This window comes from Ursus arctos, unplaced genomic scaffold, assembly GCF_023065955.2.
Source record: "Ursus arctos isolate Adak ecotype North America unplaced genomic scaffold, UrsArc2.0 scaffold_5, whole genome shotgun sequence".
NCBI classification, from domain to species: domain Eukaryota; kingdom Metazoa; phylum Chordata; class Mammalia; order Carnivora; family Ursidae; genus Ursus; species Ursus arctos.
Window position 1 is genome coordinate 11450561 of NW_026623067.1, and position 27618 is coordinate 11478178.

Genomic DNA, 27618 nt, shown 5'->3' on the forward strand with positions numbered 1-27618 from the left:
TATTTATTCAGTACAAAGATGGTGGACCTTTGGACTTTTTTCAAATCTGAGTTATCAGTGAAACTGACAGGAGTGTTTCTGCACATAACTCTTGTCATTTCTGCACTCATGCTTGTGTAATTGTTCTGTCATAGTCAGGATATACCTGCAGCAATTCTAAGATTTGGCACACATAACATCTGTCTTGACCTTATATAAACACAAGTGTGGGGCACCTGAGTGGCTCATTTGGTTAACTGTCGGACTCTTGATTTTGGCTCAGGTCATGATCTCAAGACCGTGAGATTGAGCCTGGCACTCATTGGGGAGTCTGCTTGAGATTCTCTCTCCCTCTCTCCCTCCCTCCCCCACATGTACTCTCTCTCTAAAATAAATAAATAAATTTAAAAAAAAACACGAGTGTGAAAGGTGGAAATTGGTGGGGGGGAAAGAGGCATTTTGAGGTATATTCTTTAGTAGATTCTAAGCTCTGACTCATAAATACAGAGGTGGTTCTTTTAGGCATCTGGAAGGACAGGGTGAAGATTGCTGTTTTTGCAAAACTGTCCATGATTATGTAGGCCTTTTGTTTTTACTTTAAAATCTTTTTATCCTCTTAACGGAGTTTTTCAGAGAGGAAAAGTTTTTAATTGTGATGAGGTCCCATTTATACATTTTTCCTTTTTGGTATCAAATTAAGGAACTCTTCACCCAGCTCTAAGTCCTAAAGATTTCTGGCGTGGGGGGGGGAGGTTCCTAAAGATTTGTTAGTTTTATGTTTTACATTTAAGACTGTGATCTCTTTTGAATTAATTTTTGTATAAACTGGGAAGTTTTGGTTGAGGTTCATTCTTTTGCTTAGGAACATACATTCTCTTGCCCCTGGATGCTCCAGCGACATTTACTGAAAAGGCTATTCTTTCTCAGAGGAATTGAATTGCTTTTGCATCTTTGTCAAAAATTGATCAGAGATATTTGCAAAACACATAAATATGAAAAGGGCTTGTAGCTGAAGTATATGAAGAACTACCAAAACTCAACACTGAAAAAAAAATCTTCCATATGAGCAGACTTAGGGGTAAAAAACCCACATGATTATCTCAACTGACACAGAACAAGCATTTGACAAAATTCAATACCCTTTCGTGATAAAAACACTCAACGAACTAGGAATAAAAGGAAACAGTTGAATGGTTAAACAAACTTTGGTATATTTATACCAAGGAATACTACTGAACAACACAAAGACATGAACTGTTGACACCTGGAATGATTCCCAAAGGAATGATGCTGAGTTAAGAAATCAATCTCTAGAGCCTACATACTGTCTCATTCCATTCACATGGAGTTCTTGGCATAACAAAATTACAGAGACAGAGAACAGTTGAGTGGTTGCCAGGCGCTAGGGATAGGGGACAAGGGAGATTAGAAGGGGTTGTGTGTAGCTATGAAAAGGGTAGCCCCACGGAGCCTTGTAGTGATGGAACTGTTTTGTATTTTGATTGTGGTGACAGTTACAGGGAGCTACACATGTGATAAAATTGCTATATAGAGAACTGGAGAAATCTGAATAAATTCTGTGAGCTGTACCAAAGTCAGAGTCCAGTTTTGTTACTGTACTATAGTAACGCAAGATGTCATCATTGGGGAGGGCAGGTGAAGGGGGCCTGAGACCTCCCTGTGCATTTCTTTGCAATTCTATCTGAAATCTATATTTCAAATTTTGGCCAGGGGGAGGGTTGTTTTTGTTTTGAAGATCCCAGATTCCAGACTGGTTGGCATTCTTTTCTAACTTGATACTCTAACTTGGGGAGATGTGTAGGCGGTAAGAGCCCTGCTAATGGCAGGGTCTGTGGTCAATTCACAATTCCCTGTGGTTTTGCAGACACATTTTCTAGTCTACACAGAGGATCTCATGGTGGGACGGAGATGGTCCTCACTTGAGTGAAGGTCTGTTATTAAAACAGGAAATGCTCAGCTGAGACAATCTCTGAATGCCCATGAGGCCTGAAAGATACACACTTTGGCTTGAAAACACACAGCTATAACACACAGCTATATACAGTTATAAGAATTACCCGACAATTTTTACATTAAGAAAGTAAGCAGGAGGAAATAAATCTACTAGTACGGCCCAGTAATCCTAGAGTCCTCTACTCTAGCACGTCTTCAGATCTCGCATTGAAAGTCCAGGCCCCAGGGACGGAATTCAAGCTACTTTCATCTGCAAGAATTTAGACCCAGCCATTTCAGTGAGGTTTGGGAAGATTTAATGACATAAAATCTAAGTTTAAAAAGCATGTTTCAAATCTGTATCTACAGCAGGTAGGCATACTTGGAGGGGAGGGGAAATTCACAGAAAAAGAAACTGGAGGTTAAACCATCAAATATTTTTAGTTATCTCTGAGTGGTGGGGTTTCCGGTGAATGTTTTTCTATTTTTTCCCCAGATGTGCTGGGTTTGTTTGGTTTTGGTTTTTTTTTTTTTTTTTTTTTCTTCTTTAATGGATTTTTATAATGGGGAGGGAAGGGAAGATTCCCGGTGTATTCAATCAAGGGTGTTGTGTCAATATCCGGTATCTCCAGCCGGAACACTTGTTGAAAAGGGTGGAAACCTCACGCAGCAGAATTGCACGGGTGGAGGCCTCTGAGATCACTGCCACTTCTGAAAGTGCTGGTGCTATTGCCAGGAAAAAAAAAGTTATGGTTTTGTTTTGTTTTGTTTTTTAAATTGGGGGGTGCACGCAAAGTTTCCCTCTCCTTTATTTATAATACACACTCACGGTTTAATTTTTTAAACAAAAACAAAAACAAAAAAAAACAGGTGAGATTATAGAAGTCTTCCCCTGCGTTCATGCACGCCCGTTCCCCAAAGAGAAAGGTGGGAGTTACTTGTTAAGAGTCTTTCCCAAAACCAAGGCGCAGTGTGTGCGCTTCGCGGATCCTTCTCTGGCAGTGCGCTCCTGGAGCCCAGCGGCTCTGGTCAAACTAATCCTGCTGTTAGGGATATGGTTCTGCTCTAACCTATAGAGTCTTTCCGACGCTTTCTTTTCCTGAAGACCCCTGGAAAGTTATCAGTAGTGAAGGAAGACACCCCAAACACTCTCGCAGCAGGGTAGTGTGGCCGAGCGGTCTAAGGCGCTGGATTAAGGCTCCAGTCTCTTCGGGGGCGTGGGTTCGAATCCCACCGCTGCCAGCTTCTTAGCGCGATGTGTGCTGTTTTGCTGTGGATCACAAAAAGCGAGCGAAGCCGCAATTGCGCGCTCTCCATTTTTAGTATCTGGAACTCCGTTTTCCCCGCGGGCGGCAGCTGAATGGCTGGGCTCTGTGCCTTCTGTGCGCTCGTGTTCTAGACAGCAAGTAAGTTGGGATCAGGTATTTGCAGGGGTCCGTGGCTGAGGTGGAAAGCCGGAGGTGTTAGATACCCTTTTCTCCATCCCTGGAAGAGAGCCCACGTCTGTAACCAGGCAGAGAGGATGGTGGATGTCCTAAACGGACGCCAGGTTTGTCCCATAGAGTCTCCAAATGTACCCCAGTGTAATAAATTTCAAATAGTAGTTGATGCTAGATGTTCTAAGTCGGGACTAACTTTGGCTCATAGTCTCCAAATTTTAAATAGTAAATAGTAGGAAGAAAAAAAGAAGCGCCGGAGGTTGTTTCCGCCCGGTTTCGAACCGGGGACCTTTCGCGTGTTAGGCGAACGTGATAACCACTACACTACGGAAACCTGCCAGCAACATCTTCTCTGTAATACCATTCATTGTTGAGAAAGCCTTCCGTTGGTATAGTGGATACGAGGTTCTGAGGCTGAGAAAACGTGGCAGTGCGTCCCAGATCTACGGAAAACCGCGAGCGGCTCTGCATGATGTCTTTCACCGGCGACCCTCGGTTCTGGAGCGACTCACTCACTACCTACTCTTGTTCCCGAGCCCCAGGCCACTCGGAACTCTTGGGTATGCCATCGGACAGTTCAAGACCCAAACCGCCCTTCGAGGAAGAAATGTAGCTAAAAAGTACGTAAAATGGAAAAGTGGGCTCGTCCGGGATTTGAACCCGGGACCTCTCGCACCCAAAGCGAGAATCATACCCCTAGACCAACGAGCCACCCGGTAGCTGCTGCTCTCGTTTAGTCCGTAATCAGACTCGTATCTAAATAGTTTTGTCACCAACGGGAACTTTTATTTTTAATACAATGGAATTCTCTGGACCTCAGTGTCCGGCGCCCTACCTTAATCCCTGCTCAGCAGTCTCCGCATCCGCCGGTAACCTCCTCCGTAGGCAGCTCGCCCAGCGAAAACGCTCCGTATCCCTTGGCCCCTCTCTGTGATCTGAAAGCCGAAGGAGCGCCTCACTGCTAGCGCGCCTCGGACAGCAGGCAGGGGCACCCCTCCGCTCGGGGGCGTGGGGAGCCCCTGCCCAAGGGAGCCCAAGTAAGGCCCAAGTCTGGAGGCCCAGGGTCTGGGCGCAGTGTCCGGGAGGACCCGGAGGGCTCCTGCAGAGAAGAGCGAACAGGGTTTGGAGGGGACGCGGGGCCGACTGGGTCTTGCTTGAGCTGCGACAGGCAAAATGAAGCCCGAGTGGTCCCTTCAGGTGGGGCGCCTGGTAAAAGGACGAGGGCTTTCCTTTATTATTATTTTTTAAAAGAAAATATGAAAACCAACACATACTGTTTGCAAAGCTATTTGCAAAACCTTCAGAAAATGTAGGGAAGTGTAAGGCAGAAACGAGATGACTGGCTGCGGCGGCTGGGTGCACAGCTCCGGAGACTCGCACCAGAGCGCGCGCACACTCGCTGCGCAGGCTGGGTGCCCCCGCTCTCCGCCTTCTAAGCGTTCTCCCAGGATTGCCCGGCAGCAGCCACCGTTCCCGGTGAACCAGGGTCCTGGGCTGTGCGGACGCTCTCCTCCCTCGTCTTGGAGCTGCTTTCACCCCCAAAGGGTTTTAATTGCACTGGGTTATTCAGTAGTAAAAACCAAACAAAAAACAGTGATTCTGATTCCCTGCTGTAAAATTCACGAAAATCCACTCCGAGCCGGTCCAAAAGTTATTTTTGTGTCGCCAGCAGAAAAATTCTCTACGCAGATGACTGTCACAAAACAGAGTGGGAGACGAATGATGGCTAACCCACTGCAAGGGGAAAAAGTGCTAATTTTTCCACTGCCATTCCACGATCTGGCTCAGCCCTCTGCGTTGACCGCTCCATTCGCTGCTCCTCTCCGCCTTTTCCTTGGAGAACAAGATGCTAACCGGCATCTTCCTCAATCGGCATTGTCCTCGCCTCCTTTCGCGCGCACAAAGTGTTGGATGGGCTCTGTGCTGGGCCACCGTGTGTCCTCGCGCTCCTGGTTTACTACCGCCTCGGTGTTGTAAGCATTTGCTTCTCTTCTCTATGGAATTATATAAGAAAAGTGCGAACGTCCACAATTGGTAACACCTGCCCTAAAGCTTATAACTGCCACAATTGTTTCCAGTTTTTTTTTTAACCATTTAGTTTTTCTTTTAAACAATAAAAACACACAATTAATATATGCTAACCTTTTATTTATTTATGCTGTTCAAGGAAGTATACAAAATTAAATTAAATCCCCAGAGAACAATGCGGGTGCTGCCCGATAGGCAGAGCCAGGCTCGCGGGGGGGGGGGGGCGGGTTGGGGCACCCTCCCGCCACGGCCTTTGCACGCACGACCCAACCAGACGGCCTTGGCTCAGGCAGAAGCGCGACCCTGACCTGCCGCGCCATCCCAGCCCGCAGAAGCCCTCTCTCCAGCCCTTTCTTCGAAGAGTCCCCTTGCTGACTCCTGGCAGCTATCTAGCGCCGTTCGGGTTTCGAAAACAACCCGGGCCCGGTGCACCAAAGTGGAGAAAACCACTCGCGGAAACCTGGGTAGACGCCGGAGGAGATGAATGGAGTATTTGGGGAGCGTGTTGAATGGGGGCCACATGCCTTCGCACCCACCTGGTCCCATCCAAAGAGCCAAGACTGCATCAAGACCCGAACAGACACGCCCGGGATAGGCCAGGAGGGCACCTGTACCTTCTGGCACCTGCGCGTCCCGGACTCCGAGGATCCATCGACCCCTATGTGCCTGCCCTACTGCACGACCACCTCACTATAGAACCTAGATTGTGGGGACCAACGGCGTGCTAAGCGGGGGCTTAAACCTAGTCCCCCTCCCGACTAAAACAGATTCCCAGGATGCGTTGTGGGGAGGTGGCCGTAGACTGGTGGTCCCCACTAAACGAAAAAGACAGAGATGAGGACTTGGCCCTGGCCTGAGTGGGGTGAGAGAAGGGAAACGGAAATATCTACCACAGACTTCCCGAGAGCACGCGAAGGATGCGAGGGGCCGCTTTGGAGAAGTTGCACGGAGCCAGCGGAGCCTGTGATCGTAAGGCCACAGACGGAGAGGGTCTGGCTCTTGGACAAATAAGGCCACTTCTGGTCAGCGGGTATCTGAGGAGCGAAGAACAGTCAGTTCCACCTAGGGCCTGGCCTTCCAGGAGGGCGGAAATTCGTGTCGGCTCACGCATCTTACGCTTTTCCACCTTTCAGGAAGGGGTGAAAAAAAACTAAGGTAGGCCCCAGCGAGATTTGAACTCGCGACCCCTGGTTTACAAGACCAGTGCTCTAACCCCTGAGCTATGGAGCCAACTACGACTTCACTCTCTGCGCAAGAGCAGTTGACACCGCCGCCGTCCGCCGCGCAGCCGCAAAGAACAACAAGGAGGAATTAAGCAATGAGAGGCGAGCCGGCGCCTTTCGGCCGAAGAGGACCCAATCTCGCTGCCGCCGTCTCACCGGCGACGTCAGTAAGTATCAATGCCGGCAGGCCAAGCCGCAAATCCTAAGAGAGAGCCCCGCAGAAAGAGGGTAGACGGTGAGCTCCCGCGAGCTGCGAGGAATAGGGTGAGGGCACGACGCTACGCAGGCAGGGGCGGGGCCTCCAGTGGGCGGAGCTTAGAAGGGCCCGGGGTCTTCCGGGGGCTTAAGGGTCAGGGGCAAAGACCCGTTGGCTAGAGAGTTTCAAGGCTTGCTGTGTATGAGAATGAGGGTCCGAAGTCAGGGCTGCGAGGGAGGAGTTAGGGGAAGGGTGTCAATAGGCCTGTCCTGAAGGAATCCAGGTACGGGCTAGTGAGGTGCGCTGTCAGTGGGCAGTAAGAGATCTTCGGAGGGAGGCGGAGAGAGGGTGTTGAAGAAATCAGAAGGTCCCGGCGTGAGGAGGTGTTGGACGGAGAAGGACTGGGTCAAGGCTGGGGGTCCCTAGCCCGTGCCGCACCTTTAGGCAAGTTAGAAAAAGGCAACCCTTAGGGCCCGCCTTAACTCTTATGGTACTGGTTCCCTAAGAGCCCCTAAAGGTCCAGGGGGTAGGGGGCATGGAGAGGGTGAGGGCCCAGGTGAGGGACGATCAGAAAGTGGCGGCTGCCCAATATACGGAAGCAGCCCAAGTGTCCATCATTGATGAATAGATAAAGAAGTGGCATATATACACAATGGAATGGTATTCAGCCATAAAAAAGGATGAAATCTTGCCATTTGCAAGGACATGGATAGAGCTAGAGAGAATAATGCTAAAGAACATAAGTGAGAAAAACAAATACCATACAATTTCACTCATGTGAAATTTAAGAAACAAAACAAATGAGCAAAAGGAAAAAAAATGAGAGAGACAAATCAAGAAATAGACTCTTAACTATAGAGAACAAACAGATGGTTACCAGAGGGGAGGGTTGGGAAGAGGGGTTAAATGGCGGATGGGGATTAAGGAGTGCACCTGTCGTGATGAGCACAGGGTGATGTACAAAAGTGTTGAATCATTCTATTGTACACCTGAAGCTAATAAAACACTGTATGCTAGGGGTGCCTGGGTGGCGCAGTCGGTAAGAGTCGGCCTTCGGCTCAGGACATGATCCCGGTGTTCTGTGATCAAGCCGCACATCAGGCTTCTCTGCTAGGAGCCTGCTTCTTCCTCTCCCACTCCCCCTGCTTGTGTTCCCTCTCTCACTGGCTGTCTCTCTCTGTCAAATAAATAAAATCTTAAAAAAAAAAAAAAAACCACTGTATGCTAGCTCACTGGAATTAAAATAAAGACTTAAGATAAAACTTAAAAAAAGAAAGTGGTGGCTGTAAGTGGTGGACCTTGACCTGGTGGCCCAACCTACCCCATGGTTCCTGCAACGTCAGGTGACTAGTGTCCCTACGTGCCCTCCAGTCTGCATGCTGAGGAGCCATGTGAGTGTCTGTTTTTCAGGGAAATGGCTCATGCAACTCAAGGATCTGGGACTCATGAGTGGGATCAGAAGGAGCCAAGTTAAGCCCTCATTGCTTTCAGCGACCCAAACATCTCACAGATCTTAGGATGCCCAAAGGATGGGAGAGAAAAATGCACACAATCACACAACCCCTCACACCAGCATTGGGACATCCAAAGTCACTATACTGCCCTGGTGACCAAAAGAGAACATCTCTTACCCTCGATGTGTGATTGTTACTGTAACTGTTGTTATATTTCTTCAGATACATAAATGTCTACTTAGTTATTCTGCAAACACACATACTCTGGTAGATACACAATCACATTCAGAAACACAAAAGCTGGAAATAACACACAGACGGCCACCCCTGCAGTCCTCAAACCTGACCCTACAGGCATCTCCACCAGACACCCACCTTCTGTGACCTGTAATATGTGTTGCAGCATACTTCAGCACAATTGTTACATGACTGTAACTGTGATACTCAATTCAAAACCCATACAAGCCCGGGTAACATTTGGGCTTGATGATAACATTAGCCAATGTAACTAGCAAGTGGATGTTAAAAATGGGTTTTCTTTGTGGAAATTAGTGGTATTCAAATACATGCACTGGCTTCTAAAGCTACTGTCCATGTATGAGCCCCACATAGGATTCACCCTCTGGAATGATACGATGATACTGTAGGCTGGACTCTTTTTTTTTTTTTTTTTTAAGATTTATTTATTGGAGAGAGAGAGAGAGCACGAGCTGAGGGGGCGGGGTTGTGCAGAGGGAGAAGGAGAGAGAGAATCTTAGGCAGGCTCCACGCCCAGCACAGAGCCCCACACGGGGCTGGATCTCACACTGGAGATCATGACCTGAGCTGAAATCAAGAGCCAGACGCTTAACCGACTAAGCCACCCCAGTAGGCTGGACTCTTATATGATCCTGTCCCCAGCCCATAAGCCACTGGATTCTGATTACCTGGTGCTGTGTCCACTGGGTCTGCCTCTAGAACAGTATCATGCCTGCCCTGTAAGACCCTTGTATGCAAAGTGTGCTTGAAGCATCTCAGGGATAGAACACAGAAACTCCATGACACCTGCAGACCATTCAATTGTCACTGTCCCTACATGCCAACATATCTATCTAAACCTGTGTAGGACAGAATAGGTCTGAGACTGGCTTTCATCTAGCCAGGTAACCAGGTAGTGGGGGAGGAAACCTATGTCCCTGACCTAAATATGGGGTGGCTAATATTTAACAACAAATGAAAAATAGGGTATTACCAAATTGACCTAGGTCTATTTGCAATACCTAAACCCTATGCACACGCTGTAAATGCCCTCCCCAAAATCCACACACACCCCTGCCCCCTCAATCTGAGATATAAGCACATGTGCACACATTCCTCACACACTTAAACACACCGGCTCACCCAGTCTAGCAGAACCCTTTGCTCCTATTGTGCTCTTGCACTCAGACTGGGGAAGTCAAGAATGAGCTAAGCTACCCTAGAAATGAGCTCAGTCAGCACTTCCATCTCCTCATCCCCTTTCCCTGGGAAGCACTAAGTGGGGAACAGCCCAACACCCCCTCCCAGAAGCCCACCCAAACAGAAGCTGGGGAACAATTAGCCAAGGGAGTAACACCCCACCAGGGCACAGGCTGAGCAGACCTTGTCACCAGGCTGCTGTTGGCATCATTTGGAAAGTTCCAGAAAGGGTATGTCAGAGGCATGTTTGTGCTCTGTGCAGTCCCATGCTGATGTTAGTTGCGTCTATAAAATTGTAAGTGCTGTTTTGTGTTTCAAAATTCCATCACCTTTGGTCTCCTTACTTAAGGGAGACTCTACTTTGGCATTTGAAAGGGGTTTTGGCATCTGTGAGAACACATGGCTGTCACTGTGGCTGAGAATGGACACATCGTTCTGTATCATCAGGTTAAGTGGTTTTGGAAGGTAGCCTGGGCTTTCCTCTCATGTCCAGGTCAAGAATCTCCTTCCAGTTCTGGCCCAGGCTGTTCTCTGAGCTGAGCGAACACTGCTCCTTCCTGAGTAGAGACCTCAGGCCAGCTGGATCCAGGTGTCTGAAGGCGGAGTTGACAGCTGACAAGAAGGGAGAGCAGAAGTGATCATGAACCTGGCAGTCTGGGCCCGAACCTGTCCCAGGCACGGAGGACAGCACTGGGTTTGCTGTTGGTCCACACAACCAAAGGCCCTGCTAAGTCCAGGCAGGAAGCCCCAGCGACGGGAAGCACCTCTGTGGGTAGCGGGGCTCCCATCCTCACCCACCTGCACTTCCTCACAGCTCAGGCCAGATCCACCTGCTGACAACAGGCAGAGGACAGGCCCCAGGGGTCCAAAGCATCGGTTCCCCTGCTCAGTTGACCGCAGAACGCTTTTCCACAATCGCCCATTCTGCTGGCTCCAATGTTGAGGTCTGCAGGAGCCCCTCTAAGGCTGCCCAGGCCAAGTCTGGGGGTGGGGGAGGCCCAAAGTAACCAGGAGCCTCCGACAGAGGGCAACATTGCTTACCGCGGGCAGCCCGGACAAGGAGGAATCCACCCTTGACTGACTCACCCTCTTTGGGAGGCGGACGAGGCCTCTCAGGGCCAGATTCGCAAGTAGGTGCCGGTGGAGCAAACGGAGAAAAGGGGGAACACGCGCTCGTGGAAGTTGACGCGGAAGGTGTAGAGGTGACGCATGTCCTCCGCGGCGTAGAAGGACACGGCCCCAACCTCCAGATCCAGGGCCACCCGCACGCGCGACAGGTGGCCACAGCTGAGGGGCGTCCGTTCAGGGCTGGTCACCGCCCAGTACTTCCCGCTGTTGAGCTGCAGCGCCCAGACGCCCTCCTCTGGGGTGAAGGGCGTGAGGCCCTTGCGGCGCACGCTCTCCCGAGCCACACCGAAGGCCCAGCCGTCCTTGGAGCCCACTTCCACCTCCCAGTGGTGCCGCCCGGAGGAGAAGCCGCAGGACGCCAGGACTCGCGTGTTGGTATCAAAGCGGCGTGCGTGGCACGGCAGGTCCTGGGCCCGCTGTCCCAGGCGCACGCTCTTCAGATCAAGAGAAAGGATGAGGCGGGGGTTGGCAGTGTCCGGGTCCAAGGTCAGCTCCACTGAAGGCAGAGACAGGGAGAGACGTCCCATGCAAGCCCCTTGCTCAGCGCTCCCCGGTTACTTCTCCTCCACCCCCCCCCACCCCAAGTACGTGGGGAAGTCAAATAGATGGAATGTAGGGACCTAATTTGGATCCCAATTCAAACAGATCCGAGAACCCAATTTAAAAGACAACTGGGGAATTTTGAACACTAGATATTGGAAGGAACCCTTAACTTTTCTAATTGTGACTATGGTTTTGTGGTTATGTGGTTTCTTTTAAGTCTATCTTTAGAGATCACATACTAATATTTATGGAAATAACTTATTTGTGACTTGCTTCCAGTGGGAAGAAGTGGGTAAGGGTGTTTAGGAAAAATATTAGCTGAAGGTGTGTGATGAAAACATAATATTCATTATGATCGTCTCTCTACTTTATGTTTAAAATTTTCATAATAAAAACAAAATATGCACACTTGTCCTAAGTACTATCTTCCAGGACTGTTGTCAGCCCCGGGAATCCCACAGTTCAGTATCCCTGTCCTCCTGCAGCTTCCTTTCTGGGGGGAAGGGGAGGAGAGACAATAAAAGATAAACATGGATAGTACGAGGAATCAGGAGAGAAGGCTGTAATTTCAACCAGAGTGGCCAGGGAAGGAGAAAAGGCCTCACTGCAAAATTCAGCAAAGACATAAAGGAAGTGAGGGTGCCAGATATGCAGCTGTCTGGAGGAAGCATATATCAGGCTGAGGCCCAGCAAATGCAGTGCAAATGCCCTGAGGTGGGTGTGTGCTCGGTGCATTTCCAGAGCAGCAAGGAGGGCTTGTTGTGTCTGCACAGAGTAAGCCAGGGGGAGTGTGTGCAGTGAGGGCATATCCCTAAGCCTGGAAAACCACAGTGAGGACGTGGAGAGGGGCTGTCCCAGGACTCTGAGCAGAGGAGGGGCATGATCTGACTCAGCTGGTTTAGATTCTTCCAAGGTAAATACTCACTTAGCTTGTTCAGTCATCAGCAGCAGGAATATGTGCCCTCTCCTCCCCTCCCCTGCCCTCCTGGGGGGTTGGATCCCATTCACCCCAGAGCTCTGCAGTAGTAAGAACCACCTCCCTTCCTGTCTTTGGTCTCCTCCTGCTTTCCCTGACCCCTGCACACAACCCCTGTCCCCAGGAGAGGTCTCTGTCTGTCTGGGACAAGGGGAGAGAGCCTTGTCCAGGTGAGTGACCCACAATTTATAGGCCTACAGGTCCCACTGCAGCCTGAGGGAACCAGAACTGGGGAGGCAAGGATGAGGAAGCAGACAGCAGAAGGCAGAGGTAGGCAGGCAGAAGGAACCAACCATGCACAAAGCCCAGAGAAACAGTCATGGTCAGGGAGTGGATTCTCCACATGGCCAAATAATGGGAACTCACGATCACGACAACCATCATACCTTTCTCCTCCTTCTCCAGCTCTCCCCGAAGATCCTCTGAGGAGGAGAAACAGAGCAGTATATGCATAAATGACTCGGGAGGTTGTCTATCTGGCAATGACAGTGATACCACGTCCTCTGACGTTTATAGTCCCACTGGCTCACTCACTCCCTAGATACCCAGAGGCTGAGAGGTGATGTGCAGACACTAGGTCACGTGTGGAGGGTGGGGAAAGGCAGTATCCTAGCTCTATCTCTCCAGCTTCCCCCTCTTTTTCCTGAGCTGGTCTGAGCTGAGCTCTTCTTCCTCATCCCTCCTTTTGCCCCTAATACTCCTCTACCCTGACTGTCCCTGGGGGAATCTTTGGGCTGGGGAGGTGGGGGTGAGGACTGTTGCTGAATGGATTTGCTACCACCACGTCCCTGCACCAATCTGACCTTGACACACCCTAGCTCCTATTTTATCACATAGCTTTTGGACAGGCACATCCTTGGGAGCCCAAGGCCACCAGCACTTCATGGCCCAGCCCCAAGCACAGGCCCCTACCTTTGAACTTCTTAAGCAGCCCCTTTAAGACAAAGGTCTTGAGGGAAACATTCCAGACTTTATTCTTCATCTCAGAAGAGACTGTGGTTGGCTTGGGACCAGGCACATTGCTGCATCTGCAGGACAAAGACCCTGAGGAAGGCCCACAAACATTATCATAGTCCCAGTGGGCTGAGACAATTAGGATGGCAAGATCCTCTTGGTGGGAAGAGGTGAAGAAAGGAGCAGCTGATCTTGCACCAGAATATCCACAGCCAGGCAGGTGGACATTTGCCTTAGAAGGTACACAGGGAAGGCAGTGTGAGAGTTGGGAGGTGAGAGGTCAGGGGTAAGGAAATGAAGAGAGACACCTCAGTGGAAAAGGAGAAGAGCCAGCTTGGAGAGGCCTAAGGAACTCTTAGGTCCACTCACCTGTTTAGTGTGTTTTTGAATTCCTGGAAAGAAAGATGAAAGAAAACCAACTCAGCATCAGGTAACCTCCAGCCACCTTTGACAAAATAAAACTGGCCTCTTGTCCTGCTTCCAGAGGAATAAGCAATAAGGTGTACCACCCCTATCACCTGCATGGGCCCAGATGGCAATGGCTTCCTGCTGTGGCTGATTACTGGGTATCTCATCACGTCCCTTCCCACAGCTTTGCAAATGCTCCCTTCATTACAGAGTTATCACTGGAACCATGTGCTGGGATCCAGTGTTGCCTCTGCTCTCGACACCACCCCAGATAAGTCATAGCCCTTAGGCAATGACTGGCCACTCAGACCAGCATCTTTTTTTTTTAATGTTTTTTTATTATATTATGTTAGTCACCATACAGTATATCCCTCAGACCAGCATCTTTTAAATGACCATGCTTGACCCATTGTGACTTGTGAAGTTTATTTGTGGATTGTGACTATTTATTTTTCAAAGGAAATAGAGTAGAAAATGTCAAAATGCATCACATGTACTAAAGATAAGTATTATTTTCTGAGACTTTTGTCATAAGGCTTATATATGCCTTGTATATGGCTCTTTGGAACTCCTTTCTGTCTGCTAGATTGGATACTGCCCAATTCATGAATCGTTGAGTAAAGCCAGGAAGATCTTTATTGTGGCTCGAGATCAAGAAAGTTTTACCACATCTTTTTATATCTTTAACCCCAGGAGAATCGGGCAGTTTTCTCCAGTCCCTTCTGCTTGAGTATGTGATTCTACTAAACTCACAGAATCTGACTTTGTTCTCACTTGCCATTTGTGATGCCTTAGGAGAAATGAGTCATACCTCTGGCCAATCCAGACTCACCTGGAGAAATTCAAGGTCAGGCTTTTGAGATGTCTCCTGGATCTGGCTGCTGAGCTTGGAGAGCTGGGTGATCTCACCCCCAAGCTGAGCTATGTTCTCATTCTGCTTCTGTGTCACCTCTCGGGACAGCTCCTCCAGGCGGCCCAAGAGCCGGCCCTCCTGCTCCACCAGGAAGGCCCGCAGTGCTTGGAACTCTGCACCCACCTTCTCTCGCTCTGCTGCCATCTGCTTCTGTTTCAGGACAGGAGAAGTTGGAGAGGGAATGGGAAATCAGGATGTAGCATTTGGACAGTAGCCTCTGAGCCATCCCATGGGACAGAATTCCATCCACCTCACTGTTCAGGGTTCAGAGGCTCACCTACACATACCCACCACGCACATCCTCTAGTTTAAATGTCCCAACTCTGAGCACACAGCAGCTTCAACACAGGCTCTCGAGTCCCCTGTCACAAATATGCTCTCCCACCAACCTAGGGCAACTTCAAACTTGCCCCAGAACCACTTTGGGCTACAGCTGCCTCATTTGAAAAGTAGGAAGAATAAATTAGTGCCTCCCAGAGCCACTGTAAGGACTAAACTGAGGTGACTTCTCCCCACCCCCAAAATACATTTATTTCAAGTTAAAAACAAGACAAGAGGCCCAAAATGGAGTCATCCATGCTAAGTCCCCCATCAGGAAACAGACTTAATTACATTGTCAGTTTTCCCAGAAATAGAATTTTAAGCCAGCCAATCAGGAATCACCTGATCAGCATTAGTTAAGTAACAGCCTGATAAAGCCCTACCCTCCCCAACAGGGAAAGTAACTTTGCAATAACCAATCTGCTTTTTGGCCTAGTATAAATTCCTTGTTCGTGCTCCCTTCTGCCTATAAAATCTTTTGCCTTGTATAGCTTTTCAGAGGTTTTCTTTAATTTTATTTATTTGTCAGAGAGAGACAGCAAGCACAAGCAGGGGGACCAGCAGGCAGAAATGCAGGCTGCCCAACATGGGCTCCATCCCAGGACCCTGGGATCATGACCTGAACCGAAGGCAGACGCTTAGCTGACTGAGCCACCCAGGCGCTCTGTCAGAGTTCTTGTCTATCTGCTAGATGGGGTGCTGCCCAATTCATGAATCGCTGAATAAAGCCAATAACATCTGCAAATTTTACTCAGCTAAATGTTCTCTCTTAACATTTGTCACCCCTCCAATTTTCACTCTTCCCTTTACTTCTTTTTTTTTTTTTAAGATTTTATTTATTTATTCGACACAGAGAGAGACAGCCAGTGAGGGAACACAAGCAGGGTGAGCGGGAGAGGAAGAAGCAGGAGCTTCCAGCAAAGGAGCCCGATGTGGGGCTCGATCCCAGGACCCCAGGATCATGCCCTAGCCAAAGGCAGATGCTCAACGACTGAGCCACCCAGGCGCCCCCTACTTCTGTTTAAAGAATGTACGCACAGGGTCAGGATGGTGGGTGGTCCCTCTGTTGTCACCCAAAGAGGGCCCACCTGGAGGGTGCCCAGCTCACCAGCAGCTCTTTGCTCTCCTTCTCTTCAGTGGACCGAAACACCTCATAGTCCTCCAGATCCTTCTTCAAGACTTTCAGCCTGGACTCCAGCAGCTCCTGCAGGAGGGTGAGAAGGGAGACGTTATGGGAAGAGGACTCTGGAAACCCCAACTTGTGCCTCCCTGGAGCCATCCAGGAAAAAGAGAAGACCCTCTTCATTGAAGAGGTGGAGGCAGGGTTGAAGCTGTGTCTGGACATCAGGATGACTGCAACCTGCACAGGCACACATAGTGGCACAGGGCAACTGAAGGGTGACTCCTAAGGCCCCAAGGTCTCACTTCCCCAAGACCATCTATACACAATCCAAGCTGAAATGCAGCCCTGTAGGAGCCCAACCCACGTAGTTTTCCCTCTGGTTTCCTCCTTACCATCAGAAAGCCGTCTAGGTGGGAGGGCTGACACGGAATAAGGAGTAAAGAAAGACCGGGGGCTGTGTGCCTGAAACCTCTGTGCACACCCAGAAAGGAGGCAGGGAAGAGAATGCCCCAGATCTCTGCTTTGACACAACCCAAGACAGCTTTTGGTGCTCGACTCAACCCAGGAGTCACCCACTGCCTTACCGCAACTTCTTGGGAAGGTCGTCCCCCTCAGCCCTAGGACGCAAGGACATAGCAGAGCGCCACGCCCAGGGAAAGGGCTGAGAGTGCGGGCAGAGGAAGCGTGGGTGCGACCGAGACACTGCTAGAAACCAGGGACAGACAGACAGAAAACCGCGTAGTCTGTGGAGGTCTCGCGAGGGCGGTCCAGTAGGGAGCCCAGAGGGAACCTCGAGGTGGGTGGGAGGGTGGTACTAGTGGTGTGGCGGTGACACAGCGAGAGCCGCACTCAGTCCCAGAGCCAGTGCTGGGTAGCATGGCAAAGGAAAAGAGGCAGGGTCTCACCTGGACCTCCTGCCTGCCTGCCTGCCTGCCAGCGGTCTGCACAGCGTGCGCGGGAAGACAGAACCCGAGCTGGGTCCTGGGGATCTGCTCTGGGGTGGGGGGGGGGAGGGGCGCTCACCTTAGCTTCCTGCACAGCCTCGTCCAGCGGCAACACTGCGTGCTCCCGGTGCTCGCGGGCGCGGTCGCACACCACGCAAATGGCGCGTCCGTCGTCCTGGCAGTACAGTTTGAGCGGTTCGCCATGCTGGACGCACCCCGCCACCGCCGCCTCCGCCGGCCGGCGCTCCCCTAGCGCGGCCGCAGGCAGACTGAAGCGCCGCAGCAGCGTGGCCACCGAGGCCAGCTGCCGGTTGGGCCGCAGCTGGCCAGGACGCACGGGCTCTCGGCACTGTGGGCAGGGCAGCGGACAAGGCAGCGCGCGGGACACGCCGGGGCGCTCCCAGCAGCGCGCGATACAGGAACGGCAGAAACTGTGACCGCACTCGACGGACACCGGCTCGCGGAAGAGCTCCAGGCATATAGAGCAAGTGGTCTCGCCCTGCAGCTCGGCAGCCAGCGCCAGCGCTTCTGCCCCGGCGCCGGGGTCAGTCCGCGGGCCCACCGCCGCCATGCGCTCCCTCGGCGCACCTAAGCCGGGCGGTGCTGGGGAAGTCGAGGGGCCCGACGGTACGCGGCTCCGAGTGGGGAGGCCCGATGCGGCCTCCGAGCACCCACTGGGAGAGGAAGGGCGGGGCTGAAGCCGGGCTGGCGGAGACTGGAGCTGAGAGCTTGCCGGGCCGGCAAAGGAGACAGGAGTGAGCGCGTTGTGGGCGGGCCAGACCTCACTTCTCGGTCGGATCCGAGTGCGGGCCAGCGCCATGTGCCCCCGCTCTGGGCCGCTCAGACACTGGCTTGGGTTGGTCTGCGGCCTCCTCGGTCCCCTGGCGCCCTCTCTCCGTCGCCCCCTCCCCCCACCTCGCCCAGCCCCACCGCAAGCCTCTCTAGGACACCCCCAGCCTGACCTAGTCAGCCGTGGAAACGGGCCTGGACAGGTGGGCGCACACGCCCAGCTGGGCGCCACTCCCGATTGCCGCCCGAGTCCGACCTAGCACGGCCGGGCCAAGGGCCTAGCGCCCGGTCCACAGTGTCAGGTTCCCGGAGTGCAGGTTTGTCCCGGCCTGGGGCTGAGCTAAATTTAGTGTCTGGAACATGGCTCTTGCCCCCACCCCCAAGCGTGGCTTGTATCCACTTCTGTGGCTACTTTTCCCACCGTCGTTTTCCCCCTTGTTTATTCTTTCTTTAATTTTTGGCTTTGAACAAATAATACATTTACAATAAATTTTCCCACTCTGATGTCCACCAAAATAACCCAACCCTCTCCTGTCCCTCCAGAACTGCCAGGAATATTTGCTTCCACCACCATTTCTCATTCCCAGAGGCCACTCAGGGCAGGTGTTAGACACCACCCTCCTCACAAAACACTTTTGACCTCAGCAATTCTAACCCAAAGGCAAAGCCTCACTTCACGTGCCCTTTCCTCTGATGCTTCCTCCTTGCTGACACTCTTTCCTGGTGAGTTCCAGAATGCTGTAGTCCCTGGCTCTCCTACCTTTTTTTGGCCTCCCCTGTGGTTTCCTCCTCCTCTTCCTGCACTTGCTCGGTTCTTGGACCTCTGTCTATACTCACTCCTGATCTCTTCCACTTTCTTCTTCCTGATGCCACAGTACACATCCCCACCCAGTATCCCCTACTATGCCTGGCTCCCACATCCAACTCCTGTGTTCTAAGGGATATCACACACTCACCATATCCACAACTGTACTTCGAATCTACCCCTCCACCTGTTCCTTCCAGAGCCTACCCCACCCCACCCCCATTTTACAGCAACTCCATCCCTCCAGGCGCTCAGGCCAAACTGGGGAGTCCTCTGTGACTTCCAAGAGGAAAACATTGTACATGCTCCACCCTCAGTCCCCTGTGTGTCCTCACTCTCTCATGCCCTCCACTGCACCACCCCCAGTGATCTCATGATCACAACAGTTCTCTCCCCTTCTGTCACACTGCCCTACCCGGTTTTCTCCACCCAGCTGTGAGAACAGTCCTGTTGAAATTTAAGTCAGATCAGTTATAAGTTCTCCTCTGCTCACACCCTCCATTGACTTCCACTGCTCCAAGTTAAAGTTGAAGTCTTTATAATCCTCCAAAGGCCCTACCCATTCTTTGACCCCATCCCCTGCACCCAGCCTCTCTACCAGCATGTCCTGTCACTTCCCTGTTGACTCCTCTCTTGCCACAGGGACCTCCTTGCTCTTCCTGCAACATGCCAGTAAGATCCTATTTCAGGGCCTTTGAACTGGCTTTTACCTTTACTTGGACCTCTCTTTTCCCATACTTGCATGGCTTACTTCCCATCCTTCAAGTCTTGTTTCAAATGCCATCCTCTCAGCCAAGCCTCCGGACAACTGTTTAAAATCACCTCTTACCACACTGTGTCCTTCAACCTGGCTCTATTTTCTAACACTCTACCTCCTCCGGAATTTGAGCTGTTAGAGGGGATGACTGTGTCAGTTTTGCTCGTGGCTGGACCCCCAGATTTCTAGAGCAGCTCTTGTTGCATAGTAAGCGATCCCTAAACTTTTCTTGGATTGAACTGATTTAAACGTGGTTCAAAATTCAGATACGCAGAGTGGTTCACAGCGAAGAATATACCCATTGTCTATGCTCCAGTCTCCTCCCCATCCTAAGCGATCGACTTTGCAATTCTGAATTATTTTATACAAATATTACATAGTTTACTACACTCCCTTTCTTCTTGCTTAACAAACGTAGCAGACTGCGCACGGTCTTCCTTACTTTCCTTTTTTCGGCTCACAGTTCATTTGGGGCATCGTGCCTGATGATTTCGCCTACGTTTTCCACTGCTGCCTTCAGGTGTTTGTTCCAGTCCTGTTTTCCCCGCCAGTGTCCCTCAGTGGAGATCCGCTCGCCTCGAGTCAGGAGAGGACTCAAACACAGCCCTGGCGCTGCCGGACCGGCTTTGCAGCATCCTGGTTGTCTCATCAGGCTAATCGCACACCCACTCCGTACACTAATAAGCAGCCAAGGGAAAATACAGAGAAGGTTCTAGCAAAGTGGGGATGTAGCTCAGTGGTAGAGCGCATGCTTTGCATGTATGAGGCCCCGGGTTCGATCCCCGGCATCTCCAACGCGGGTCTGCGCTTTCCTTTTTCCAAGTTTTCAAACGCTGAATGTTTGCAGAGCCCTGGGGGAAATCCCGTATCGTGTAGTTTGCCCAGATTGGAAGGGGCGGTGGCGGGATCCACCCACTCCAATCCCCAGACCCTACGTCTAAACTCCTGATTAAAATATCACAAGGTGAGCGTGCCAGTATTAAGATGCTCATGTTTTCCCTCCTTCGCGCCCCGCACTTTCCGGGGGGAGGAAAAAGGATCGGTAGCTGGCTGAGCAAGCAGAAAATAGACCTAGGTGGGAGGGGCGGTCAGGCGAGATCTTCGGAGTTTTGAGTTTCTCGGTCTGCCCAGCGGCGGGATGTTGCAAATAAACCTACTTCCGAATCTGGAGAGGTAGATAGCTTGAATCCTACCTTGAAGTAAGAGTTGATGAAAACAGGCTCCTAGGCGCCCGGCTAGCTCAGTCGGTAGAGCATGAGACTCTTAATCTCAGGGTCGTGGGTTCGAGCCCCACGTTGGGCGCAACGCTTAGGTTTTGTCCAATTAAGGACAATTGGTTCACTACTTGACTCCCTCGGGGACAAATAAATTCTACTCTAGAAATTTCTCGTACGCGGTATTCAAGTGCGCTTTTTTATGTGGCTATACCTTTGTTCATTGATTAAGTTATGATTTACTGCTAACAAAATGAATTTTATATAAGTATATGTAAATTATTTTATAAATCGTTAAAGCATGCGTAATAAAACTTACCGTTTCAATAATTTTTACATGTACAGTTCGGTAGCTTTTCACACAATCACATAGTTGTGCAACCGCCACCACCATCCATTTCCACAACTTTTTCATCTTCCTCAACTGGAACTCTACCCAGGAAATAAAACTCCCAGTTCTGTCCTTCCTCCATTCCCGGCAACCACCATTCTACTATCTCTATGATACTCTCCATTATGTATATAGGCACGCTACATTTTTTTTTTAACCCTTCATCTGTCTATAAACACTTGGCTGGGTTCCTTCCACCTTTTTGGCTTTTGTGAATAATGCGGCTATTAGCATGGGTGTGCAAATATCTGTTCAAGTTCCTGTTTTCACTTCTGTTGAGTATATACCTAGAAGTGGAATTGCAGAACAAATGGTATTTCTTTTTTTTCTTATTTTTCTTTCTAATTTTAATTCCAATGTAACATACGGTATTTCTATGTTTAATTTTTTTTGAAGAATCACCATAACATTTTCCACAGAGTTCCACAAAATGAGTTTTTAAAACATCTTTTGAGTAGGTTGTACACTGTACTCTTCAGAAATTGAACCATACATAAAAATATTCAGTGAAAAGTGCCTGTCATCCTCCCTCCTTAGGTAACAACTATTGTACTCGTGTATATATTCTTGCACGGTTATACACCTTTCGATGCAAATATATTTCTATTTTCCTCTATTTTATACAAAAAGACAATTACAACTCTTATATTTGAAGATCTTTCCATCTAAGATGTAGGAAATTTTCTAAATCTTTTTTTTTTTGCAGCTGCATAATATTCACCTATAGATGAATCATAGTTTATTTAACAGATCACCTACTGATGAACATTTATATTGTTTCCAATCTCTTGTTAGTATAACCAGTTCTGCAGTTAATAAGTATGTAGTGTTGTTATTTTGCACTTTTGCAGTTATATCTGTGGGGCAAATTCTTAGAAGTGAGATTGCTGGGTCAAGGTTTATATGTGATGGTAACTTTATGGAAATAGACAAATCACTGGACTGTAGATTTTACAGGCTGATTGATTTCCTTCCTACCAGCCATGAACCAGACTGACTGTTTCTCCTCTGCTGGGTGGCAATGGGCTGCTTTAAAGAATCTAACATGACTCCACCCCTCTTATCATTCCCTCACTGCCTGTCCTACAAGTAAGATGATATCCATTGCAGGGCCTACAGGGCACTGCCTCACAGGAAGAGGGACCTTCCTTTTGCCCCTCACAGGAACATACGCAGGCAACAGATTCTAAAGATCACAGTGTCTCTCTTATTTATGGCTTCTAATCCAATTCTAGAGGACAATATTATTATTTTTTTTCTTTTTCAGGCTTGTTTCTGTGAAGGCTATCACGTTTTCTTCAATGCAAAGCTTCATTGGAAAGGCCTACTCAGTTATTTCTTATTCTGCGAATTTTCTCCCTTGGACAGAAAGAATCCAACCATATATAAGAAATTAAATTTGTATGTGATTTTCTACTCGGTCTTGGTGTCATATGGGCATATTTAAATTATTCGATCATGCATGTGGCTTGTGGTTTATGATAATTATATATAATTTACATATAAATTATTAATCAACCATCCATTTGGATATTTTCATCTAAAACCTCATTTGAAACAGAAAATTATCTCCAGGTTTAAGATATTTATGGCTATTTTCTAGCTAGTCTAAAAAAACTCCAATATCAGCTCTTTCTTTAATAGTCAGTGGTTTCTCAGTATTTACTAGAATTGGCAAAGTCATTATCTTAGGGTCTGTGTAGCTTCAAGAGAAATGGTTCGACCACCATCAAATTCTACCCTGTTATTTCACTGCTGTTTATAGGGCACAAAGTCCCCTAAATAAAAGGCAGGTCTCAGTCACATGCTGATGTCCTGGGGAATGTAAGTTTGGGGTAAATAGGAAGACAAATGTCGACCAGAGCAGCCTAATTCTGGAGGACGGCATGCTAAAGGAAGAGTGGCCAAACAGATGACCCAGAATGACCTGCTCCTCCATTCTGTGTCAGGACCAACTGGATTAAAATCACTGGATATTTTGGGAAACTCTCTGCTGTCATCTGAGATGTTTAATGTCTAAGGACTAGGGAAGGTTTTTTAATACAGAAAAGAATACAAACTTATTGTGTGATTAATATTCAATTTATCTAGTTGTAAATGTTAAAGCCTAGTTTTTCGCAAGGTTTTAAGTTCAACTTACAAATATTATTGTTTTTCTTATAAAGCTAGCAATTTCTGAAACAGGAACAATCACTAGTTCCTTTGACTAGTTCCTTCATGAATTATGGTTATCAAAAGACGTCATTCTGAATATCTAAGCCACTGGTGATATTTTCTCTTAGACATTCCTGGTAACAATTTTGGACTTATCTCTCTGAACCCTCATTGAGAGGAGAGGGGGCACTGATTAGGTCACAGCTGGAGTGCAGAGCCATTACGTGAACCTCAGTTGCTGCTGTAGTCTCCCTGCTTTAACCACCAACTCATAGCAGTTAGAAACACCAGGTGGATTGTCTATCTGCAATCTTCTGAATGAGCCTATATGTTCATTCATCTGTCCTTAAAAACTCCATATTGAGATCCTACTGTACTTCTCATTAGCCTGGACATACTCTAAGACTACAGATCCGGTGTCCTCCATACATTTTTCTATCCACTTGTAAACAAAAAGAGCAACTGGTGTGGATGGAGTCATCAGAATGCAGAGCCAAGGAGATATAGCTGTGGCTCCTTATCCACCAAGTTCCTGGTCTTCCTTTCCTCCTTGAACCCACCAAGCACACTCCTACTTCAGAGCCTTTGAACCCTCTGCTCCCTCTCCCAAAGGCCTCTTCCCAAGATCTTTGAAAGGCTGGCTCCATCTTATTTTCCTGACTAAGCTCATTGTCACCTCTTCTGATACATCTTTCTTAGCCCTTCTCTAATGCTGTCCTCTGTTTGCTTGCCACTCTATCAGATCTCCCTCATTAATTTTCTCACAGTCCTTATCACCCTCTGAGATAGAGCCAGTAGGGTGGGAAGTGATGGAGTTAGAGATAAAAATGGAATTGTGGAAGAAAGAAAATTGAAGTTGGTTGATGGGTACTTGGCATGTCATAATACCATTATCTCTACTTTAGATTTCCTAATAAAGAGGTTTTTTAAAAATAAAGCAAAAGGGAATATACTTATGAGTGAGAGATTAAAAAATTAGGTAGATAATTTTGTACAGTAACGATGTTGAAGCTTATTTGGAAAAATGTGAAGATCTAGCAAAAGCTACAATTAAGTAGAACCCTCAGTGTTAACTCATGTCCTTAAAACTATTTCTCTAGGGTACTTGGAAGTGGGGGAGCCAGAGACCTTGGGCTCCATGCACTGTCCTGGCACTTAGATTTGGCTTTTTCTTTTACTCTTCACTGGAAAAAAAAAAAAAAAAAGAAGCTTCCTGTACATTCTCCTGCATCCTAAGGCAGGAAAAATTACGGATGGGTCCAAAGCGTGAATAGCTGCTAGGAAATGAGGATGCTTTCAAATTGTCAGGGCAATGCTGAAAAGATAAAGGAGCCAATGTGAAGGGGCTCCCACTGACAAGCAGCTACAATTTAAGCATCAATAAGAGAATAATAATTAGCATTAATTGAAACAAGATGAGTCTAGGAAAGCAGAAGAAGAATTCCCCAGGTGAGGTCCAGAATCCTTCACTCTTCACTCCTCTGGTCTCTAAGTTCAAGAGCTAGTCCCTAGCCTTCCTGGTTGGGTGAGTTACATCTGTAAATTCTGGGAAAGAATACAAATAAGTGTGAAAGAACAATGATAAAGAAATGGGCATGAAATTGATTTTTTAAAGTACGTTATGCTGTTTTTGGTTATGCTTTGTCTGCATTTAAGATGAGTGAAACTTTAAAGGCAATGCGATTTACAACCTTGATGTTTTATTTGGCTTCCCAGTTTGATAGAAGTTCTGGGAAAGAAGTTGCTTGTCAAATGTGTAAGTGTGCCCCGTCAAGTGTGAAAGCATGAGCCCTATTTTCCAGGCGTGAGAGCAAGCTGCACTACAGAGGTCCACAGTCCTGCGTCTCTACCGACATCTCTCAAGCCAGGAGCACTGGGCTGGGGGGCCCACTCCGAGCGTCGCTGGAATGCTTCTCTGAAGCCTTTACTGCCTTTTCGCCTTGAACTCTAGAGCCTGTTTCCCAACACACTTGCAGCATCGCACAGGCTGGAGACCAATGAGCGGCACGTGAGGATCGCTGAAGAGGGCGGCTGGCCGAGACACCTCTGGAGAGACTGATGGTCCTTTGACTGCTCTCAGCCGCTGAGGACACACTGGACAGTGGGAGGAATGCAGGGTAGACACTAGGTGGGTCTGCCTTAGGGGGCACGCGGGGAGCGACAGCAGGGCGCCACTTGGAGGAGCGGAGGCGGCCCCCCTGAGGACAGGTGGATGGGCAGCCCCAAGCTGGGAGTGAAACCAGTCAGGGTAGAAGAATTTAAACTTGCTCGTGGTAGTGTCGGTGGTGTGGAGTTGCCGCCATCGCTGTTGGCTCCACCCAGCCAATCACTGACAGTCCGCTGGCAGAATCAAAGCTGCTTTCCTCGCTGCGCTTACTTGACTTTCTCTCGGTGCCCTGCTGCTTTTCCTCTTCTCCATCCTTTAGCTTCCCCTTTCTATTTCCTTTACCCCACGTTTCCTCACCTTCTGTGACGTTTCTGTGCGTCAGCGGCGTCACCTGTAAACTATGTATTACGTACCTCCCAGGATTGTTAGGTTCCTTTGAGGCAGATACCTTAAACAGGACTGGACACCGTTAACGCAATGCGTTGTTCATGGCTCGGTCATTACCACCGCTACGATCTTCCCTGTGAATACTCCCTCCTGGCCTGCCTTCCACCATATATTTCCAGCTCATTCCTGCTTGCATTTTTTAACATTTCATGTGTGGATGCGGACATTCCTGCCTTTTGGTGCCTTTTAACCGGCCAGAATCGTTAAGTTCTATGAAGAAATGCTCTAAAGACACAGACCACATTCTTACACCACAGACCTAGAGACCGGGGCTGTATTGGTTGAACCGAACTGGTAATGAATTACAAAAGACAAGAGTACGTGTAAAACTGTAAAAAGTATCCATACATACACGCACATACATTCCACACAGATGACTTACGTAGAGAAATTCACTTAACCTGAGGTAAAAGAAAAAGACGCAGACCTCACAGTGTTTCCGCCCGGTTTCGAACCGGGGACCTTTCGCGTGTTAGGCGAACGTGATAACCACTACACTACGGAAACTAGCGATGCATGAGTTATTTCATGATCTTTCTAAGAGTTTTAGCCATGGGCTCTGCCACCCCCCCCCCCCCCCCCAACTGGGAGGCCGAGCCCTTGAAACCATTCCACGTGGGGCCCCCGGTAGTATTGTTGTCTAACTACCCAACGCGACTCATTAGCAGGTCGGGAAACCAGTCAGGTTCAGCAATTAAAAACAAAACAAAACAGTGGATGAAAGCAGGCAGCCTCGCAGCAAGGAAGGTAAATGTGGCTTTGGAAGTTTGAAACTAGGTAATTCTCTCCATTTTGTCTCTTTCTTCTAGCGAGACAGTTGGAGGTTTTAAATTTTCACCCATTTTATGCTGGATTGACACTAAAGATCTAAAGGATTAAGGAAATGCTAAGTACGTTCAAGAAATATGAGATTTGAATGTATTTCGTCAAAATGTAGGTATAAATAAGCCAAAAATAAAATTAGTTTTACATGTTTTCAAAATGATTGTTTCTTCTAAATTATGTGGAATTATCTATTAAAAATAAAAGGGAAATTGAAATATCAAATTCTAAGTCAACGTTATTTAAATAAAGCTGAGAATTTAAATTTTGAAATATAATTAAATCTTTTAAGTATTTTCTAAAAATAAGACTAATCAATGCTAGCATTGAATGTCCAGAATTGGGATGAGGCTTAACGCATGCTATATGTAGATCTCTATATATGCAAATGTAAGATTAGTATAGATGATCTAATATTGAAAATGTTTTTTTGGTTGCCTATGCTGATTCCGGAAGACCTGTGGAGCCAGGAATTGGAATGGAGGCTGAGTCCTGCTGAGTCAGGATCCTTGAGTGTCTTCACCTTGTAAACCCCTCTCCATCAGACCACTGGGCGGCAGGTCCTCTTGTCCGAGTCTAGTTGTCTGATCAAGGTCACCAGGGGCCTGCAGGTAGCCCAATCCATAGAGGCCTTACTGCCTTCCTTTACTAGACCATGTATGGAATTTGAGTCTGCCTATCTGTTCCTCTCTTTTTGCACATCCTAACTCCCTTGGCCTCAGTAGAAGCTTTGCTGCTGGCTTTACTCCTAGTCTGACTCCTTCTCCATTTGTCTACCCAAGGCTATCTCCCCTGGAGAGTCACGTTGCGGTTGACAGCTTGACCCAACCTCTACCCCGCCTGCTTGTGTCTCCAGCAATGACAGTTCTCCCCAGGCTTCAGATCCATGTGTCTTGGACATGTCCTTTGAGACATCTCCCAACCTGTTCAAGACTGAATTCATTACTGCTTTCTCACCCCCCAACCCACTCCTGTGTTAGAAGGTGGAGGAAAGTCAGTAAAGTATCCTCTAGGCTCGTTAAGAGGGGAAAAAATGAAGCAAGCCACTCTATATCGCTTATGCAGAGTTTTATTCAGGGTAACTTACTGACGGGGAGTGTGGGTGGGGACAGA

At 48.5% G+C, this 27618-nt stretch overlaps 1 protein-coding gene and 7 non-coding genes across 11 annotated transcripts; 3 read left to right on the forward strand and 5 right to left on the reverse strand.

Moving 5' to 3' along the window:
• Nucleotides 1-3092: 3092 nt before the first annotated feature.
• TRNAL-AAG (transfer RNA leucine (anticodon AAG)) lies at nucleotides 3093-3174 on the forward strand. The gene has a single exon. It is a non-coding gene; the product is annotated as a tRNA-Leu (tRNA).
• A 458-nt stretch (nucleotides 3175-3632) lies between these two features.
• TRNAV-AAC (transfer RNA valine (anticodon AAC)) lies at nucleotides 3633-3705 on the reverse strand. Its single transcript has one exon. It is a non-coding gene; the product is annotated as a tRNA-Val (tRNA).
• Nucleotides 3706-4010: 305 nt separating this feature from the next.
• TRNAP-UGG (transfer RNA proline (anticodon UGG)) lies at nucleotides 4011-4082 on the reverse strand. Its single transcript has one exon. It is a non-coding gene; the product is annotated as a tRNA-Pro (tRNA).
• A 2474-nt stretch (nucleotides 4083-6556) lies between these two features.
• On the reverse strand, nucleotides 6557-6629 carry TRNAT-UGU (transfer RNA threonine (anticodon UGU)). The gene has a single exon. It is a non-coding gene; the product is annotated as a tRNA-Thr (tRNA).
• Nucleotides 6630-8928: 2299 nt separating this feature from the next.
• TRIM7 (tripartite motif containing 7) lies at nucleotides 8929-20217 on the reverse strand. 4 transcript variants are annotated; one of them, XM_026507670.4, is made up of 8 exons: nucleotides 17099-20213; nucleotides 16061-16156; nucleotides 14551-14781; nucleotides 13680-13702; nucleotides 13269-13384; nucleotides 12743-12778; nucleotides 10796-11333; nucleotides 8929-10321 (listed from the first exon to the last, which is right to left on the reverse strand). In XM_026507670.4, the coding sequence occupies exons 1-7, from the start codon at nucleotides 17837-17839 to the stop codon at nucleotides 10822-10824; spliced, it is 1755 nt and encodes a 584-aa protein (XP_026363455.2). In that variant the 5' UTR covers nucleotides 17840-20213; the 3' UTR covers nucleotides 8929-10321; nucleotides 10796-10821. The 4 variants fall into 4 exon arrangements, 3 of the variants coding, with proteins under 3 accessions (XP_026363455.2, XP_026363454.2, XP_044243223.2); XM_026507669.4 differs by having other exon boundaries at nucleotides 8929-11333; XR_007190482.2 differs by lacking the exons at nucleotides 8929-10321; nucleotides 10796-11333 and having other exon boundaries at nucleotides 13269-13400; nucleotides 17099-20216.
• On the forward strand, nucleotides 20093-20164 carry TRNAA-UGC (transfer RNA alanine (anticodon UGC)). The gene has a single exon. It is a non-coding gene; the product is annotated as a tRNA-Ala (tRNA).
• A 382-nt stretch (nucleotides 20218-20599) lies between the features above and the next one.
• On the forward strand, nucleotides 20600-20672 carry TRNAK-CUU (transfer RNA lysine (anticodon CUU)). Its single transcript has one exon. It is a non-coding gene; the product is annotated as a tRNA-Lys (tRNA).
• Nucleotides 20673-26117: 5445 nt separating this feature from the next.
• On the reverse strand, nucleotides 26118-26190 carry TRNAV-AAC (transfer RNA valine (anticodon AAC)). The gene has a single exon. It is a non-coding gene; the product is annotated as a tRNA-Val (tRNA).
• Nucleotides 26191-27618: the final 1428 nt, after the last annotated feature.